We start from the raw sequence: 21,736 nt of genomic DNA, 5'->3' as shown, positions 1-21,736 counted from the left end.
ATAGAATCGGAGGGGATGATGGAAGCGGAGGGGAGGGCAGAAGCAGAGGGGAGGGCAGGGCAGGATAGAATCGGAGGGGATGATGGAAGCGGAGGGGAGGGCAGGATAGAAGCGGAGGGGAGGGCAGGATAGAAGCGGAGGGCAGGATAGAAGCGGAGGGCAGGATAGAAGCGGAGGGCAGGATAGAAGCGGAGGGCAGGATAGAAGCGGAGGGCAGGATAGAAGCAGAGGGGAGGGCAGGATAGAAGCGGAGGGGATGATGGAAGCGGAGGGCAGGATAGAAGCGGAAGCGGAGGGCAGGATAGAAGCCGAGGGGAGGGCAGGATAGAAGCGGAGGGGAGGATAGAAGCAGAGGGGAGGGCAGGATAGAATTGGAGGGCAGGATAGAATTGGAGGGCAGGATGGAAGCGGAGGGGATGATGGAAGAGGAGGGCAGGATAGAAGCGGAGGGGAGGGCAGGATAGAAGCGGAGGGCAGGGCAGGATAGAAGCGGAGGGCAGGATAGAAGCGGAGGGCAGGATAGAAGCGGAGGGGAGGGCAGGATAGAAGCGGAGGGGAGGGCAGGATAGAAGCAGAGGGGAGGGCAGGATAGAAGCAGAGGGGAGGGCAGGATAGAAGCAGAGGGGAGGGCAGGATAGAAGCGGAGGGGAGGGCAGGATAGGAGGGGAGGATAGGATAGGAGGGGAGGGCAGGATAGAAGCGGAGGGGAGGGCAGGATAGGAGGGGAGGGGATGATGGAAGCGGAGGGCAGGATAGGAGGGGAGGGGATGATGGAAGCGGAGGGCAGGATAGGAGGGGAGGGGATGATGGAAGCGGAGGGGATGATGGAAGAGGAGGGGATGATGGAAGCGGAGGGGATGATGGAAGCGGAGGGGATGATGGAAGCGGAGGGCAGGATAGGAGGGGAGGGCAGGATAGGAGGGGAGGGCAGGATAGGAGGGGAGGGGATGATGGAAGCGGAGGGCAGGATAGGAGGGGAGGGGATGATGGAAGCGGAGGGCAGGATAGGAGGGGAGGGGATGATGGAAGCGGAGGGCAGGATAGGAGGGGAGGGGATGATGGAAGCGGAGGGGATGATGGAAGCGGAGGGGATAATGGAAGCGGAGGGGATGATGGAAGCGGAGGGGATGATGGAAGCGGAGGGGATGATGGAAGCGGAGGGCAGGATAGGAGGGGAGGGGATGATGGAAGCGGAGGAGATGATGAAGCGGAGGGCAGGATAGGAGGGGATGATGGAAGCGGAGGGGATGATGGAAGCGGAGGGGATGATGGAAGCGGAGGGGATGATGGAAGCGGAGGGGATGATGGAAGCGGAGGGGATGATGGAAGCGGAGGGGATGATGGAAGCGGAGGGGATGATGGAAGCGGAGGGGGGGATAGAAGAGGAGGGGGGGATAGAAGAGGAGGGGGGGATAGAAGAGGAGGGGGGTATAGAAGAGGAGGGGGGGATAGAAGAGGAGGGGGGGATAGAAGAGGAGGGAAGGATAGAAGAGGAGGGGAGGATAGAAGAGGAGGGGAGGGGAGGAGGGGAGGGAAGGAGAGGAGGATAGAAGAGGAAGGGGGAGGTTGGAAGAGGAGAGGGGAGGTTAGAAGAGGAGAGGGGAGGATAGATGAGGAGAGGAGGTGAAAAGAGTAGAGTCAGAAGTGAGGGAAGGAGAACTCTCCATACCTGGGGCTTCCAGAGGCCAGAAGACAGTAGTAAAAGAGCCCCTCGTCTGTTCTGAAGTACATTTGAAACACCTGAATATCTACTGAAAAGTATCGGAAATAGAGGAAATACTTCACTAAACATAATGTCCTTTTCCCCCTGATCTGCACCTAGCTGCATTCCAGCCTGCCTGGAGTCTGTAGCCTTTTCCTTCTAAGCCTTATAACAGTGGGATCAGAGGGAACACACAGTCCTACAGTCTAGACAGGGACCTAGTCAGTCAGGCTGTCTGTGTTCTGGGGGTCGCTGGTCTGGTCCAAATGACACCCTGTTCCCTATATAGTGCACTACTTTTGACCAGGGCCATTTTGGATGCAACCCTGTGCTGGACTGGGTGACTGGCATGGCCAAGTATGTAGTATTTAGTGGCTCCCGAGTGGCGCAGCAGTCTAAGGCACTACATCGCAGTGCTAGAGGCGTCACTACAGACCTTGGTAGTATCCCGGGCTGTATCACAACTGTCCATGATCGGGAGTTCCATAGGGTGGCGCACAATTGGCCCAGTGTTGTCCGGGTTAGAGGAGGGTTTGGCCGGGGTAGGCCGTCATTGTAAATAAGAATTTGTTCTTAACTGACTTGTCTAGTTAATTAAAGGATAAATAAATTAAAATAAATGTAGTCTGCTCTGCAAGCAGGGAGGGATGGATGGAGAGAGGGGGGAGAGGAGGTGTTGGAGCCAGGCCAAAACAATGAGCCATTCCTGGGCCAGCCTGTGTACGTGTCTGCTTCCAAAGAAACACTGCAGGAGTGTTTACCTAACCATGCCAGTCTGAAGCTAGTCCACTAGCTAATCTCTAGACCAAATCACAAGCTAAACAACACTGATAGCAAGCTCCAAGGGAGTGACTGACTGACAATCTAGCTGACTGACTAACTAGCTGACTGACTGACTGACTAACTAGCTGACTGACTAGCTGACTGACTTGACTAACTAGCTGACTGACTGACTAACTAGCTGACTGACTGACTAACTAGCTGACTGACTGACTGACTGACTAACTAGCTGACTGACTGACTAACTACCTGACTGACTAACTAGCTAACTAACTAACTAGCTGACTAACTAGCTGACTGACCTGACTAACTAGCTGACTGACTGACTAACTAGCTGACTGACCTGACTAACTAGCTGACTGACCTAACTAGCTGACTAACTAGCTGACTGACTGACTAACTACCTGACTGACCTGACTAACTAGCTGACTGACTGACTAACTAGCTGACTGCCTGACTAGCTGACTACCTGACTGACTAACTAGCTGACTAACTAACTAGCTGTCTGACTGACTAACTAGCTGTCTGACTGACCAACTGACTGCCTGACAGACTAGCTGACTGACAAACTAGCTGACTGACTGACTGACTGATTAGCTGGCTGACTGACGAACTGACTGCCTGACTGACTAGCTGACTGCCTGACTGACTAGCTGACTGACTGACTAGCTGGCTGCCTGCCTGACTGACTGCCTGACTGGCTTGCTGACTGTCTGACTGACAAATGTTCTAGCTAACTGACTGACTGACTTGCTGACTGACTGACTGACTAACTAGCTGACTGACTGGCTGGCTGGCTGACTAACTAACTAGCTGACTGACTGACTGACTGACTGACCCGAATGACTGACTGACTAATACCTAGCTGACTGCCTGACTGGCTAACTAACTGACTGACTGACTGACTGACTAGCTGACTACCCGGCTGACTAACTAGCTGACTAATTGACTGACTGACTAACTAGCTGACTGACTGACTGACTAACTAGCTGACTGGCTGGCTGACTAACTAACTAGCTGACTGACTGACTGACTGACCCGAATGACTGACTGACTAATACCTAGCTGACTGCCTGACTGGCTAACTAACTGACTGACTGACTGACTGACTAGCTGACTACCCGGCTGACTAACTAGCTGACTAATTGACTGACTGACTAACTAGCTGACTGACTGACTAACTAGCTGACTGACTGACTGACTGACTAACTAGCTGACTGACTGACTGACTGACTAACTAGCTGCTGTTAATGTATTTGGTAGAGACCGTCGGCTGGCTAGACCACAGTAAAACAGCACTGTCTGTTGATACAGTATCGTATGACCACACAAGCCAGGGTCCATAGATCATTATGCCAGGCTGCCTGTGCTACAGACCAATACTACCCAGAGAGTGGACACAATGAAGGCTAATATGAATGGCCGGGAATGGGCCTGTCATGCCAAATAATGTCCCCACTTTTTGGCAGGGGGACACACTATTTGGCGTGACAGGCCCTTCACTGACCACAGCATAATAAGGATTACTATGTGTCTCTCACCAGAGTGTGATTAGTGTGTGACCCAAACATCACCCTGTGACCTGGCTGGTGGGATATGATGAAATATCACTGTATTATTCATGCTTCCAGGCCTGGCTGCTGCTGGTCTGGGTAAGGTAGGGCTTGGACCTTCCGTTTGGGTTGGCTGGGCTGTTGGTGGGAGAGAAGAGATGGGATACTCTCTGACTTGGCTGGGAAGGGATTGGTAGGGTTGGGCAGGACTTGGCTGTTGTTGGACAGAGAGGATACTCTCTGACTGAACTGGGCAGGGATGGGTAGGGCAGAACAGAGAGGATACTCTCTGACTGGACTGGGCAGGGATTGGTAGGGCAGGACAGAGGATACTCTCTGACTGGGCAGGGATTGGTAGGGTAGGGCAGGACAGAGAGGATACTCTCTGACTGGACTGGGCAGGGATTGGTAGGGTAGGGTAGGACAGAGGATACTCTCTGACTGGACTGGGCAGGGATTGGTAGGGTAGGGTAGGACAGAGGATACTCTCTGACTGGACTGGGCAGGGATTGGTAGGGTAGGGCAGGACAGAGGATACTCTCTGACTGGACTGGGCAGGGATTGGTAGGGTAGGACAGAGAGGATACTCTCTGACTGGACTGGGCAGGGATTGGTAGGGTAGGGTAGGACAGAGGATACTCTCTGACTGGACTGGGCAGGGATGGGTAGGACAGGACAGAGAGGATACTCTCTGACTGGACTGGGCAGGGATTGGTAGGGTAGGGTCGGACAGAGGATACTCTCTGACTGGACTGGGCAGGGATGGGTAGGGCAGGACAGAGGATACTCTCTGACTGGGCAGGGATTGGTAGGGTAGGGCAGGACAGAGAGGATACTCTCTGACTGGACTGGGCAGGGATTGGTAGGGTAGGACAGGACAGAGAGGATACTCTCTGACTGGACTGGGCAGGGATTGGTAGGGTAGGGCAGGACAGAGAGGATACTCTCTGACTGGACTGGGCAGGGATTGGTAGGGCAGGACAGAGAGGATACTCTCTGACTGGACTGGGCAGGGATTGGTAGGGTAGGGTAGGACAGAGGATACTCTCTGACTGGACTGGGCAGGGATTGGTAGGGCAGGACAGAGAGGATACTCTCTGACTGGACTGGGCAGGGATTGGTAGGGTAGGGCAGGACAGAGGATACTCTCTGACTGGACTGGGCAGGGATTGGTAGGGTAGGACAGGACAGAGAGGATACTCTCTGACTGGACTGGGCAGGGATTGGTAGGGTAGGGCAGGACAGAGAGGATACTCTCTGACTGGACTGGGCAGGGATTGGTAGGGTAGGGCAGGACAGAGAGGATACTCTCTGACTGGACTGGGCAGGGATGGGTAGGACAGGACAGAGAGGATACTCTCTGACTGGACTGGGCAGGGATTGGTAGGGTAGGGTAGGACAGAGGATACTCTCTGACTGGACTGGGTAGGGATGGGTAGGACAGGACAGAGAGGATACTCTCTGACTGGACTGGGCAGGGATTGGTAGGGTAGGGCAGGACAGAGAGGATACTCTCTGACTGGACTGGGCAGGGATTGGTAGGGTAGGGCAGGACAGAGGATACTCTCTGACTGGACTGGGCAGGGATTGGTAGGGTAGGGCAGGACAGAGAGGATACTCTCTGACTGGGATTGGTAGGGTAGGACAGAGAGGATACTCTCTGACTGGGCAGGGATTGGTAGGGTAGGACAGAGAGGATACTCTCTGTCTGAACTGGGCAGGGATGGGTAGGGTAGGACAGAGAGGATACTCTCTGACTGGACTGGACTGGGATTGGTAGGGCAGGACAGAGAGGATACTCTCTGACTGGGCAGGGATTGGTAGGGTAGGACAGAGAGGATACTCTCTGACTGAACTGGGCAGGGATGGGTAGGGTAGGACAGAGAGGATACTCTCTGACTGGACTGTGCAGGGATTGGTAGGGTAGGGTAGGACAGAGAGTATACTCTCTGACTGGACTGGGCAGGGATTGGCGAAGGGTAGGGCAGGACAGAGAGGATACTCGGACTGGGCAGGGATTGGAATGAGCCTGGGAGGGAGGGAGGAGGGGGGGGGGGGGGGCAGTGTTTTTAAAACAGCATCCTCCTCAGCCAGGTCTGGTAATTAGAACTAAAGCTTGTCTGTAACAGAAAGCACTCAGGTCGTTCGTTAACAAGCGTTCTTGTGAAAACCTGAGGCGTTAGATTGACGTCACCTGAAACCAAAGATGGGGTGTAGATTTCAAGGATGTGGAGGGCTGGGACAGCTAGGTGTCGCTACTAGAGCCAGATTACGAGCTGAATGGCTAGTGGTTCAAATGGGTTCCACACCTACTGGAGCACACACTCACACACTGGCTGGTCACCACCACTTGTGGTTTTCAATGGTTACTTCTCAAATGGAACTCTATTCCATATCGGCCCTGGCCAAAAGTAGTGCACTATATAGGGAATAGGGTGCCATTTGAGACGCTGACCCATTCAGATCAATGGAGGGTTGATGACAGGTTAACATGGCCTGTTTGAAAGGTCAGAGGTCACCTCTCAGAGTGACACTTCTTCTCAAACGTACCTTTACCTCAGCAACTAGACAGTCAGCTACAGATGGAATTACATCAGATGGAATGAGTTTTATCTGGTTGGTTTGTAGCTAGCCCCTGTCCTATCACCAACCAGTGTTGTCATCTGTCAGTTAAACCTGGGAGTTATAGACAATGAATCTTAACATTTCTATGGTCACATATGCTGATCCAGAGTCAAGACCGGACCTCTCTCGACTCAGACCAAGACCACTAGGTTAAGACTCCATCTCTGGGCTTGTCCTGTCCATAGATCCCCTTTATCTTAAAATGTTCTTCTTCTGTCTTCTCTGTGTCTGTCTACAGAAGTTCCCGGAGCTGAAGTTCAAGTATGTAGAGGAGGATCAACCTGAAGACTTCTTCATCCCATACGTGTGGTCTCTGGTCTTTAACTCTGGAGTGGGTCTTCACTGGAGCACTACAAACATACAACTCTTCAGCATGGACTCTGCCTGAGGGGGGGGGGGGGTTCACGTTGGGGGGGGGGGGGGGGGGGGGGGGTTCACGTTGGGGGGGGGGGGGGGGGGTCACGTTGAGGGGGGGTTTCACGCCGAGGGTGGGGGGTTTCACGCTGAGGGGGTGTTGACGCTGAGGGTTCACATTTGTGTGTGTGTGTGTGTGTGTGTGTGTGTGTGTGTGTGTGTACCCTGCTTTGGAAGTGCCTCTACCCCCACAGACAAATCCCTGTCTTACAGGGAAATCCCTGTATGTTGGACAGGACATCTGATGTTACCTGTCCTGCTCTTCAGATAGTCTTCTCTCCTGTGCTTCCACAGCCTGGTTATGTATCTAGGTACACCATTGTTTTGATGGTGAGCTCAGTGTTGGGTCTGTTTTCACATGGTTCAGCTCCACACCTCAACAGCAGCACTGAATATAAGGGATGATACTCTCGACAGAGACATGCTACAGTTTTGATCCACAGTCTCTATCAGATTCTATAACTTTTTTTCCTCCCCTCCAATTGCTTTGCGATTTATTTGGGTTAGCTTAAAAAAAACATATTTATTTTTTAAGTGATGTAGTTATGGTTTAAGGTTGAAAAAAGTTCAGAGAGAATTTAGAACAGGTCACCTGAGGACAGGTCAGTTGGTGACAGTTGGTGACAGCCTAAATGATACTTGTCTCTGTAGCCTGGTCCCAGATCTGATCGTAAAACAGATTCTGGGACCAGGCTTTTGTCTCACTGTCCTCACTCCAGTCTTTACTACAGGAATCCGTTACTTCAATAGGTTCAAACAGGGGTTCGTGTTTTTCGTCAGTTCTCATTTTCAGTCAGTTGACCCAATGTTCTTTTGTGCACAATCATGTTTGTTTATTTGTTAATTTGCATGTTTTATTTGATTCATTTGTTTATTCATGTATTTATTTTCATATCTGGATTTGGATATTTGCCCCCACCAAAACATAAACAACAGCACCAACATGATAAACATATCCTTGTAAACCAAAATCTAAACGTTTTTTTTTCACACACTATCTTATTTAGCGGAAGTTATGTAGTTGTCTTAAAGTCAATATAGAACGACAACAACAGCTGACAGTTTTGGAAATTCAAAGTTGAATTTAGGAAGCATAATTATTATCTATAGAAAAATAACTAAACTGTATAGGCTAACTGTTCCCGATATAGTGCATTATTTCTGACCAGGGTGCATAGGGCTCTGGTCAAAAATAGTGCACTATATAGAGAATAGGGTGCCATTTGCGATGAAAGCCCGATCTTGTACAGGTCAGAGAACGCATATATATTATTTTATAGACAAATACAAACGTTCAACCATATCAATCTGAAGGGAAGATGTTCCCTATGGGTATCCCAAATGGCACCCTATTCCCTATATAGTGCACTACTATGGCCGATAGGACTCTAGTCAAAAGTAGTGAACTATTTATGCAATAGAGTGCAATTTGGGATGCTTACAAGGTCACTTTGAATATTTTCTGTTCTGCATAAACTGACAAATATATTTAGAATATATTTATGTACGCATCAGCATCAACATGACATGGAAAATAAAACACGATTGAAAGACAACTGCGTTTGAGTGTTTGTGGTTGACCTCTCCTTTCTGAAGTGTGCACTCATTCATTACTACACGTACATTTAAAACTATTGGATTGGCGAAGGCATGGACTAGAGGGAGTTTTCATATACCGGTCATTCCCTTTCAAGTCCTAGAAGGGAGGTGAACAAGTGCACACTTCGGGAGAAAGGAGAGACTATTGGGATACACTCAGATTTCCTCTCTCCTTGTGTTATCTTAAGTAACTGAGAGTCTTCTCTGTAGTGAATGAGTGAGTGAAGTGTTTGAGAAGCACTCTTCTTGAAAGCGTTATCTTTGATTTATTTTGCGGTTGTTATGACAGTTTTTTTTAGCTGAAGAAGAATGGATTAAAACATAAATCCTGCTGTTTCCATACAAGTCAGTGATTCTGGAACGTTCACTCAGGTAAAGACAATTTCTTATGACCTCTTACAATCTCCTCCCCTTCACCCATACGCTCTACTTCAATTGAAATGGTTCTCTTTCCCTGTCTTTAAACTGACACAAATAAATAAATAAAAACCTGTTTGTAAAATTCATGCACGATTTTCTTTTACTTCTCAGAAAAAGATGGATTTGTACATATGTACAGTGGGGAGAACAAGTATTTGATACACTGCCGATTTTGCAGGTTTTCCTATTTACAAAGCATGTAGAGGTCTGTCATTTTTATCATAGGTACACTTCAACTGTGAGAGACGGAATCTAAAACAAAACTCCAGAAAATGACATTGTATGATTTTTAAGTAATTAATTTGCATTTTATTGCGTGACATAAGTATTTGATACACCAGAAAAGCAGAACTTAATATTTAGTACAGAAACCTTTGTTTGCAATTACAGAGATCATACGTTTCCTGTAGTTCTTGACCAGGTTTGCACACACTGCAGCAGGGATTTTGGCCCACTCCTCCATACAGACCTTCTCCAGATCCTTCAGGTTTCGGGGTTTCGAGTGGAGTTTAGACCAAAAAGCTCTATTTTTGTCTCATCAGACCACATGACCTTCTCCCATTCCTCCTCTGGATCATCCAGATGGTCATTGGCAAACTTCAGACGGGCTTAGACATGCGCTGGCTTGAGCAGGGGGACCTTGCGTGCTCTGCAGGATTTTAATCCATGACGGCGTAGTGTGTTGCTAATGGTTTTATTTGAGACTGTGGTCCCAGGTCTCTTCAGGTCATTGACCAGGTCCTGCCGTGTAGTTCTGGGCTGATCCCTTACCTTCCTCATGATCATTGATGCCCCACAAGGTGAGATCTTGCATGGAGCACCAGACCGAGGGTGATTGACCGTCATCTTGAACTTCTTCAATTTTCTAATAATTGCGCCAACAGTTGTTGCCTTCTCACCAAGCTGCTTGCCTATTGTCATGTAGCCCATCCCAGCCTTGTGCAGGTCTACAATTTTATCCCTGATGTCCTTACACAGCTCTCTGGTCTTGGCCATTGTGGAGAGGTTGGAGTCTGTTTGATTGAGTGTGTGGAGAAGTGTCTTTTATACAGGTAACGAGTCCAAACAGGTGCAGTTAATACAGGTAATGAGTGGAGAACAGGAGGGCTTCTTAATGAAAAACTAACAGGTCTGTGAGAGCTGGAGTTCTTACTGGTTGGTAGGTGATCAAATACTTATGTCACGCAATAAAATGCAAATGAATTACTTAAAAATCATACAATGTAATTTTCTGGATTTTTGTTTTAGATTCCGTCTCTCACAGTTGAAGTGTACCTATGATAAAAATTACAGACCTTTACATGCTTTGTAAGTAGGAAAACCTGCAAAATCGGCAGTGTATCAAATACTTGTTCTCCCCACTGTATCTGTGTTTTCCTCTTGCAATGACGACAGTGAAGTGGAAGCATGAAACCTTTTAGGTTGCTGGAGTTAACAGGATACTGTTTGTGTTTGTGCTATTGAAGGGAATGTCCTCCTTTCCCCTCTTTAGTAGTTTGATTTAATGGCTGAAAACACATGTTCCTTTCTCAAGAGCAATAATAATTGAAGTAATTACATTTGGGGGAAAAATGACCAATTTGACAGGTACGAACAGTGATGTAACATTTCAACTCCATTTCTGGGTTGGTTTCTGCGAAGCTTGCTAGAAACGTTAGGTACAGTGCTTTCTGAAAAAATTCAGACCCGTTGACTTTTCTACATTTTGTCACCTTAAAGCCTTATTCTAAAATGGATTAAACTAATTGTTTTCCTTATTTAGCAACACACAATACCCCATAATGACATCACAATACCCCATAATGACATCACAATACCCCATAATGACATCACAATACCCCATAATGACATCACAATACTCCATAATGACAAAGCAAAAACAGGTTTTTAGACATTTTGCAAATGTATTAAAAATAAACGGAAATGCTTTATTTACTTAAGTTTTCAGAACCTTTGCTATAAGACTCTAAATTGAGCTCAGGTGAATACTGTTTCCATTGATCATCCTTGAGATGTTTCTACAAATTGATTGGAGTCCACTTGTGGTAAATTCAATTGATTGGACAAAAACCAAGCCGTGAGGTCGACAAAATTGTCCGTAGAGCTCAGAGACAAGATTGTGTCAAGAAACAGATCTGGGGAAGGGTACCAAAGGCGTTCTGCAGCATTGAAGGTCCCAAACAATACATTGGCCTCCAACATTCTTAAATGGAAGAAGTTTGGAACAACCAAGACTATTCCTAGAGCTCGCCGCCTGGCCAAACTGAGCAATCGGGGGAGACCGGCCTTGGTCAGGGAGGTGACCAAGAAACTGATGGTCACTCTGACAAAGCTCTATAGAGTTCCTCTGTGGAGATGGGAGAGGAAAACCTTCTCTGCAGCACTCCACCAATTATGCCTTTGTGGTATAGTGGCCAGATGGAAGCCACTCCTCAGTAAAAGGCACATGACAGCCCCTCTTGGAGTTTTCTAAAAGGCACCTAAAGACTCTTAGACAATGATGAACAAGATTCTCTGGTCTGATGAAACCAAGACTGAACTCTTTTGGCTGAATGCCAAGTGTCACGTCTGGAGGAAACCTGGCACCATCCCTACGGTGAAGCATGGTGGTGGCAGCATCATGCTGTTGTGGATGTTTTTCAGCAGCAGGGACTGGGAGACTAGTCAGGATAGAGGGAAAGATGAACAGAGCAACGTACAGAGAGATCCTTGATGAAAACCTGCTCCAGAGCACTCAGAACCTCAGAATGGGAGCGAAGGTTCACCTTCCAACAGGACAACGACCCTAAGCACACAACCAAGACAAAGCAGGAGTGGCTTCGGGACAAGTCTCTGAATGTCCTTGAGGTGCCCAGCCAGAGCCCGGACTTGAACCCGATCGAACATCTCTGGAGAGACCTGAAAATAGCTGTGCAGCAACACACTCTATCCAACCTGCCGGAGCTTGAGAGGATCTGCAGAGAAGAATTGGAGAAGCTCCCCAAGTACAGGTGTGCCAAGCTTGTAGCGTCATACCCAAGAAGACTCAAGGCTGTAATTGTTGCCAAAGCTGCTACAACAAAGTTTTGAGTAAAGGGTCTGAATTCTGATGTAAAAGTGATATTTCCCGGGTGCCTTTAAAAAGGCACCCTTTTTATAGGGTGCCTGCCATTTGGGACACTACCTGGTTGACAGCCTTCGACAGGTAGCCTAGTGGTTAGAGCGTTGGACTAGTAACCAGCAGGTAGCCTAGTGGTTAGTGTTGGACTAGTAACCAGCAGGTAGCCTAGTGGTTAGAGTGTTGGACTAGTAACCAGCAGGTAGCCTAGTGGTTAGAGCGTTGGACTAGTAACCAGCAGGTAGCCTAGTGGTTAGAGTGTTGGACTAGTAACCAGCAGGTAGCCTAGTGGTTAGAGCGTTGGACTAGTAACCAGCAGGTAGCCTAGTGGTTAGTGTTGGACTAGTAACCAGCAGGTAGCCTAGTGGTTAGAGCGTTGGACTAGTAACCAGCAGGTAGCCTAGTGGTTAGAGCGTTGGACTAGTAACCAGCAGGTAGCCTAGTGGTTAGAGTGTTGGACTAGTAACCAGCAGGTAGCCTAGTGGTTAGAGCGTTGGACTAGTAACCGAAAGGTTGCTATATCGAATCCCAGAGCTGACAAGGTAACAATCTGTCGTTCTGCCCCTGAACAAGGCAGTTAACCCACTGTTCCTAGACCAGTTAACCCACTGTTCCTAGACCAGTTAACCCACTGTTCCTAGACCAGTTAACCCACTGTTCCTAGACCAGTTAACCCACTGTTCCTAGGCCATCATTGTAAATAAGAATTTGTTCTTAACTGACTTGCCTAGTTAAATAAAGGTAAAATAAAGAAGTATGTCACCGGGGTCTGGTGACCGGTACCATACTACACTGCAGGGATCAGCTTCGTAGTCGCTACACATCAAATGGGAGAAAGACCAAAGTATCCATCTGAACTTGTCCAATTAGAAACACAGGTTTTGTGTGGAAAAAGGTTTACTACAGTATGCACTAATGAATACTGCCCAGGTTGGGGTGGCAAGTAGCCTAGCGGTTAGAGCGTTTGACTAGTAACCGACGAGGTAAAAATTTATTGTTCTGCCCCTGAACAAGGCAGTTAACCCACTGTTCCTAGACCAGTTAACCCACTGTTCCTAGACCAGTTAACCCACTGTTCCTAGACCAGTTAACCCACTGTTCCTAGACCAGTTAACCCACTGTTCCTAGACCAGTTAACCCACTGTTCCTAGACCAGTTAACCCACTGTTCCTAGACCAGTTAACCCACTGTTCCTAGACCAGTTAACCCACTGTTCCTAGACCAGTTAACCCACTGTTCCTAGGCTGTTGTTGAAAATAAGAATTCGTTCTTAACTGACTTGTCTAGTTAAATAAATGTTAAAAAATAAATTGCTGTCCATACTCCTTCAACTATTGAGTCCCAGAAACCCTGTAACATTAATCTCCACCTTTTTATTTATTTATCCTTTATTTAACTAGGTAAGTCAGTTAAGAACTAATTCTTATTTACGATGACGGTCTACCCCGGCCAAACCGTAACCCGGGCAACACTACGCAGCCAATGATAAATCAAGATGACCTTTGACTTCCTGTGACCTCATGCAGACAGACATGCTGGGTCTGCAGACTGCTGATCTAGTAGATCATTCACGGTATATCACTCACAGTATATCACTCACAGACCGAAAGTTCAAGTGTTGGCTAATGGACAAGGCTAGGACTGGCTTTGCAGTGTTGGTTAATGGACAAGGCTAGGACTGGCTTTGCAGTGTTGGTTAATGGACAAGTCTAGGACTGGCTTTGCAGTGTTGGTTAATGGACAAGGCTACTACTGGCTTTGCAGTGTTGGCTAATGGACAAGGCTAGGATGCACTCCATCAACCCCAAAACAATGAGTGAGACAGGAAATAGCCCCAGCCTTGAAAACTGTGTACAGTAAATTTTAGTGCACTTTGCAGTGTTGGTTAATGGACAAGGCTAGGACTGGCTTTGCAGTGTTGGTTAATGGACAAGGCTAGGACTGGCTTTGCAATGTTGGCTAATGGACAAGGCTAGGACTGGCTTTGCCTATTTAGATCAGCTTTACCGATGACCTCTCTCTGTCTCTCTCTCTATCTCTCTCTCTCTCTCTCTTTGTGTCTGTCTCTCTCTCTCTGTCTCTGTCTCTCTCTCGGTCTCTCTCTCTCTCTCTATCTGTATCTCTCTCTCTCTGTGTCTCTGTCTCTCTCTCTCTCTCTCTCCGTCTCTCTCTGTGTCTCGCTCTCTCTCTGTCTCCTCTCTCTCTCTGTCTTTCTCTCTCTCTCTGTCCCTCTCTGTCTCTCTCTCTCTCTGTCTCTCTCTCTCTCTCTCTCTCTCTGTCTCTCTCCAGCTCTCTTTCAGATGAGTGATGGTCAATACATTTTTTACATGTAAATACATGTTCTGTAATGTTCTATACATGTAAATGAGATGTAGATCTGGGTATACAGCACATACATAGAATCTCAAAGCAAGTCTTGTGATGTGAGGAATTCCCCTGTGCTTTATTATGGATGCAATTCTGCCTTTTAATAAAAAGTGTAATTAACTGTGATATGGTCAGTTAGAGGATGTTTGTGTCTGCGATTTCCATTGCATTCCTTCTGTAGTGCTTTATGTAGGCAAATACATCAAATACTTCTTTAAACAAATCTGGCACTCAAAATGTACAAGAGCATGTAACACTGCTGTGGTGGGAAAAGCACCCAGTTGTCATACTTGAGTAAAAATAAAGATAGCTTAATTAATTGAAAATTACTCATGTAAAAGTGAAAGTCACACAGTAACATTTCTACTTGAGTAAAAGTCTAAAATTATTTGATTTTAAATATACTTAAGGATCAAAAGTAAAAGTATACATAATTTCAAATTCCTTATATTAAGCAAACCAGGTGGCCCATTATTCTTGTTATTTGTATTTAGTGATAGCAAGGAGGCACACTCCAACACTCAGACTACAACACTCATTTACAACAAAAAAGTATCTGTGTTGAGTGAGGCTGCCAGATCAGAGGCAGTAGGGATGACCAGGAAAGGTTGTCTTGATAAGTACGTGAATTGAACCATTCAAAATCTAACAAGTAGCATTCAAAATCTAACAAGTGGGTGTCAGGGAAAATATATGGAGTAAAAAATACATGATTTTGTTTAGGAATATAGTGAAGTAAAAAATATAAATAGTAATGTAAGTACAGATGAACCAAAAAAAAAACTTTAGTACTTTAGAGTATTTTAACTTAAGTACACCAATGCAACTTTGCAGCCTAGGCCTACCCTTGGTTACCGCTTGAGAATGTGGTAACTATGGTAACCATGGAACGTCATTCTTTATTCTCCTTTGCTTGCAGTTTGGTTCTATCTGCTCTGAGATCAAATAATTAATCATCTCCTTTTTAATTCAACTTTAAAGTTCGCCTAATTTATTATCGCTCTTATCTGTGCAGTTGCTTGACATAAGCATAGGTCGCCATTCATGTCACATAAAATATTAATCACATTCTGTGCATGATTGTTCCAGCGGAGTAATTTTGTTTAATTGCTTATGCATGAAACCAGTCCAGTGTGTTAATACATTACATTACTAAAGGTTATCTAGACTTTCCATGGCTGAAATACATTATTATCATGTATTTCCACTTACAACACTGTGCTATCCACTTCCAATGCATGCGAAATAGACTACATGCGCGTAATATCAATCATCCTTAATGATATTATGGATTATCGACAGTTAAAATATGTTAATGATTATCTTTTGTATTTCAAACTGAGTTTTGTTGTAAGGAAATTGAGAGTATTTGCATATGTATGAATAGAAGGAATAATCCTATATTAATCAGTAGATTGGATAGGCATACCTACATTATTTTGTTTTTATCAATTCAAAATGAAAACGACTTGATAAAATACTTCCTGCAAGTAGTCTGTGGAAATCCACTTTTTTTCATTACGAACAGAGATAGCTTCAGTTTCCTATAAACTTGTTCTGTTGTGAACAGTGGTTGGTTGCGGTGTAAATTACTTCCAGACTACATAAAAAAATGTTTGCGGGCTGCTGCCGACCGGGTTGGTTGAGCTCGAGCTCTCGTGCGGCGCCAGTGGGGAATCCGGTGGAACAATGAGACTTGAGCCATTGACTAGCCGCGGCGCCTCCCATCGCGAACAAAACACACATATCCCATCATCATTACCATCATCCATCCCACTGCCCTGCAGCGACGCTCACTGCCTGGCCTGGCCTGACTGGCACCTAAATGAACATAGGACTGCTGTCCGCAGCTTCCCTCCCCAACTGACCGCCTATCGGACACAATAAGGCTACAGCGCTGGCATTCTTCAGTTCACTCACAGAGTCAATCAAACCTGTCTGTCCAGCGGCCACCAAGTCAGTTTAAAGGACCAGATGTTACCATTCATTTTACTTGAGGTGTGTAACATTGAGCAGGGGACTCGGGGGAGGAAAGCTCTACTAGTCTGTAGACTTTGGGGTGGGGACTCGGGGGAGGAAAGCTCTACTAGTCTGTAGACTTTGGGGTGGGGACTCGGGGGAGGAAAGCTCTACTAGTCTGTAGACTTTGGGGTGGGGACTCGGGGGAGGAAAGCTCTACTAGTCTGTAGACTTTGGGGTGGGGACTCGGGGGAGGAAAGCTCTACTAGTCTGTAGACTTTGGGGTGGGGACTCAGGGGAGGAAAGCTCTACTAGTCTGTAGACTTTGGGGTGGGGACTCAGGGAAGGTTGTCTGGTAGTCTTCTCTACTCCCCACACCTTATAAAGCCCATTCCTCAAAGCATGTTCTTTAAATGAATGACAATCAAACCTTCTGGTGAATTTGTACAAGGCCTATTTAGTTTACCTCTGAGAGAAATGCATTAATTAAGCTACATATTATCATGCAGAAATGTATCAGTATTTAAAAAATGGCCAGTGAAGGTTTACATTTTCCCATGCAGCACAATAACAGAAATAGTATGGCTATAACCCCCATAACTCTCAACCGGTGCTCCAATCCATATGATTAACCCGTGTTTTTGTCGACTTGGAGGTAGGCTACTCAGACAGACTGAGATGAGGCTACAGTGTCACTAATCTACCGTACTGATTGGCACCAGTCGCCAGTCTCTGACGTAAAGAGAGTCCACATCGACAACATAGAGATCCTATTAAATGAACTAATTCTATGGTACACATCCCAACTGTTTGGAATTGTCAAAGCAAAATGTGTTGTACGACAGCCGTGAACTTGTTGTAGCCTAATAAACAACGTTTATTAAACATGTAGGCTACCTACATCAGAATCCCTTTGATTGGCCAAGTACACATACCCAGAATTGTAGTTGTTGATCCGGTGCAGCTTGCAATAGACACCCGTATAGAGACCGAAACAGACAGAGGAATTTACACAAGGTTACATCCTGTACATTACATACATCAATGGGTTTCACAGGGTAATAACTTTCTTTGACCAGAGGGAGGCAATAGTTCGTTGAGCTCATTCATGGGAAAATGGTTCAGAGACATGCAACTAGGTTATTCAACTTCAAAGGGAAACATGATATTAATATACCACTAATAGCTATAACAGTAATGATAATAATGTGGATGTCATGATGTTATTATTACAATATCAACACTTATGATTATTAGGGATTGTTTTATTTTTGTTACTATTATTATTATCAGTAATGCTATTGTTATTGTTATTATTATTATCAGTAATGTTATTGTTACCAGTAATGTTATTGTTATTGTTATTATTATCAGTAATGTTATTGTTATTATTATCAGTAATGTTATTGTTATTATTATTATCAGTAATGCTATTGTTATTGTTATTATTATTATCAGTAATGTTATTGTTACCAGTAATGTTATTGTTATTGTTATTATTATCAGTAATGTTATTGTTGTTATTATCAGTAATGGTATTGTTGTTATTATCAGTAATGTTATTGTTATTATTATCAGTAATGTTATTGTTATTATTGTTATCAGTAATGCTATTGTTATTGTTACCAGTAATGTTACTGTTATTATTATCGGTAATGCTATTGTTATTGTTATTATTATTATCAGTAATGTTATTGTTATTGTTACCAGTAATGTTATTGTTATTATTATCAGTAATGTTATTGTTATTATTATCAGTAATGCTATTGTTATTGTTACCAGTAATGTTACTGTTATTATTATCGGTAATGCTATTGTTATTGTTATTATTATCAGTAATGCTATTGTTATTGTTACCAGTAATGGTATTGTTGTTATTGTCAGTAGTGTTATTATTGTTATTATTATCAGTAATGTTATTGTTATTATTACCAGTAATGTTATTGTTATTATCAGTATTGTTATTGTCATTGTTACCAGTAATGTTATTGTTATTAGTATCAATAATGTTATTGTTATTATCAGCAATGTTATTGTTATCAGTAATGTTATTATTGTTATTATTATTATCAGTAATGGTATTGTTGTTATTAATATTATCACCGGTAATGTTATTATTATTATCAGTATTGTTATTGTTATTATTATCATCAGTAATGTTATTGTTATTATTATTATCGGTAATGGTATTGTTGTTATTATTATTATCACCGGTAATGTTATTATTATCATCAGTAATGTTATTGTTATTATTATTATCGGTAATGGTATTGTTATTATCAGTAATGTTATTATTATCATCAGTAATGTTATTGTTTTTATTATTATTATTAACAGTAATGCTGTTGTTATTGTTATCAGTAATGTTATTGTTATTATCATCGGTAATGTTTATATTATTATCATTAGTAATGTTATTGCTGTTATTGTTATTATCGGTAATGTTATTGTTATTATTATTATTATCATCAGTCATGTTATTACTATTATTATTATCAGTAATGTTATTGTTATTATCATCAGTAATATTATTGTTATTATTATTATTATCATCAGTAATGTTATTGTTGTTATTATTATTATCATCATCAGTAATGTTATTGTTGTTATTATTATTATCATCATCAGTAATGTTATTGTTGTTATTATTATCATCAGTAATGTTATTATTTTTATCATCAGTAATGTTATTGTTATTATTATTTTTATCATCAGTAATGTTATTGTTGTTATTATTATCATCAGTAATGTTATTGTTGTTATTATTATTATCATCAGTAATGTTATTGTTATTATTATTAGCTGACTATTATCATCAACGTAAATCATCGTTATTTGTATTTAGGCCTACTTCATTAATGTGATCATATGGCACAAAATAAATAAAAAGTAAAACAAATGTTTTGTCAAATATTACCCTGAGAGTCCTCACTTGTTTTCCCATGCCAATAAAGCCCCTTGAATTGAATTGACAGAGGGAGTGTTTCATTTATACAGTAAAAAGCCTTTCTAGCTCCATGTTTAATTTCCCACGCCATCTTTTCGCATTATTTACAACGTTTTTCCATTGTAACTTTTGGAAAATGTAACTTTCCTACCAAAACGATGTCTCTGTATGTAGCAGCCTAAGCTACTTGATCTCTTGTTTGCGCAACACAATCACTTTTTTCAAGCGACAGGGTGTCTAGACACCCACGTGACGGGGCGCGCCAATGCGCACTGGAGACACAGAGCTCAGAGAGTTAGAAAGAGATAGCGAGCTAGAGAAGGCAAGGGCTCTTCAACTATTCGCGTCATTCGCAGACGTTTTCTGAAGATCGCATCACTTCTTTGTCGCCACTCAAATCGCTTTATTCCTTAGTCTACGGAAACCTCATTCAATAAGTGTCTGGATTAATTTATAAAGGGATATTTCGACATATAATTCTGGTACAACGGACGGTAGACGGGGACTCTGTGCGACTGCCCTACTAAGGCAGATTTCTGTCTGGCACTAAAGCGGCTCCAGTTTTGGATTTGCTACCTAGTTTTGGATCTGTTTAGGGGATCCTTTCGTCCTCTCGCAACGTCTAAATCTATATTGAAGATCACATCATGTGCAGACAGATATGATATTTAGAAGATAAGGGATAAATCGTAGACAACAGCCTGTGTTGAAGCCTTTTTGCTCTCGGATCAAGGATTGTGTGGATTATTTTTTTTCTAAAGAAAACTGGACAGCTTCGTTTTTTTCCTCATGGATATATAGCCTAATTCTAGTATTTAACTAGGCAATTTATCTGCCCCAAATTACACAGATACTCAACTCGTAACCATATGCGTAAAATATCATCTGTTACAATGTTTATCTTTCTACATGGGCTACTGAATGAACGGAACGAATGAAGCATTTCATGTTCACAGTAGTTCAACGTTGTAACACATTCTTTATGCTGCTATTTTCTATTATAGATGCTCAACGTTCTTACATTGAAAAAGGTTTATATTTCGATATAGCTGCATTTTAGAGCGGACCATTATAGGTTTATAACTCCGCTAAGGTGATGGTGCATTTCTCCTTACAGAGAAGGTTACTAACACGACTGGAGCCTTGATTTTTTTTTGCGGGGTTGATTTTTTTTATTTTATTTTTTATTAAAGACTTGCGTATGCTACAGATTTTCTTGCCTTCTCCAACTCCTAGTTTCTCCATACTATTATCTCAGGCTGCTTGTCGTTGCCTGTACACGGATCCCGGAATCTTCATGATTTGCGTACATCATGCTCGTTTTTTAGCCGGGAAATCCTCTTTTCGTCCCGCATGTTTAGGACCAAACGAACTGGGCTCGTCCGGCGACTCTGGAGGAGCCGTGCGCCGGTCGAGGGCGACGGGGATGCGGATACACGAACGCATGGATCCGGGGGTTGCTGTATGGGTAAATCGACGAAGGTTGCCGGAAAAACTAGCGCCGGAACGGATGCTGAATTGAAATCCCTGACCCACTCGATACTGAAACAAATAAAAGAGAAACAATTAGAGGGGCTCTTGCAAGCGGTCGAGTCAAAGGGGGGTGCGCGGAGCCCCTGCCTGCTCCTACCCAGCAAAGTGGACACCAAACTGGGTCAGCAGTCTTATTCCCTCCCCTTGCTGCTCTATAAAGTGTTTCGGTGGCCGGACCTCATGGATTGCTCGGAATTAAAAAGGCTGTCTTGCTGTGAATCCTATGGGGAAATTAACCCAGAACTCGTTTGCTGCAATCCGCACCACATGAGCAGGCTTTGTGAACTCGGTAAGTTATTTATATATTTTTTTAAACCATAGATTATAACGTGAAAAAAAATCAGCAATTGCAAAAATATAGACCTAGACTACACTGGTACACTGTTTAATATTGTGTGTGGGTAAATTGATTGGCATGTAAACTTTCCCAGACACAATTACCGGTTGTGTCAATTGCAACGCTATAGGTCAGACTTGGTTGGTGTGATGTTTTAGCAGAACAACGGTTAGCATAATCACTATTTCCTTAAGGTTAGATGTATAAATTCTTCTATCTAGGATATGGGAAATGATTCAACATTTGCTTTGAATGGCCCCTCACAAATCAAAACAGTTGCAATTATATTATGTCCTTATTATTTATAAACGGTAGACGTATTTTTATTGGTGTGGCCAAGCTTCTTCTTTTCTTAACTATGAAAGTCAATTACTTAAGAATAAAGTATTATTTACAATAAGGG

At 44.0% G+C, this 21,736-nt stretch overlaps 2 protein-coding genes across 7 annotated transcripts in view; both read left to right on the top strand.

Annotated features, from left to right (window-relative positions):
• The window catches only part of dym (dymeclin), a 201,612-nt gene extending 192,982 nt beyond the window's left edge, over nt 1–8,630 (top strand). For all 6 annotated transcript variants that reach the window (XM_090191693.1, XM_090191692.1, XM_090191696.1 and 3 more), the window contains exon 17: nt 6,899–8,630. In XM_090191693.1, the coding sequence (XP_090047819.1) occupies nt 6,899–7,048 (150 nt within the window). In that variant the 3' untranslated portion in view covers nt 7,049–8,630. The remainder of the gene's footprint in view (nt 1–6,898) is intronic.
• An 11,096-nt stretch (nt 8,631–19,726) lies between these two features.
• smad7 (SMAD family member 7) overlaps nt 19,727–21,736 on the top strand; it is a 45,742-nt gene continuing 43,732 nt past the window's right edge. The window contains exon 1 of the mRNA XM_036936879.2: nt 19,727–21,285. Coding sequence (XP_036792774.1) covers nt 20,817–21,285 — 469 coding nt within the window. The 5' untranslated portion in view covers nt 19,727–20,816. The remainder of the gene's footprint in view (nt 21,286–21,736) is intronic.

Source organism: Oncorhynchus mykiss, chromosome 12 (assembly GCF_057628025.1).
Source record: "Oncorhynchus mykiss isolate SJ-2025 chromosome 12, ASM5762802v1, whole genome shotgun sequence".
Lineage (NCBI taxonomy): Eukaryota > Metazoa > Chordata > Actinopteri > Salmoniformes > Salmonidae > Oncorhynchus > Oncorhynchus mykiss.
The sequence above is the reverse complement of the archived record's forward strand: the minus strand, read 5'-3'. Positions and strand labels throughout refer to the sequence as shown.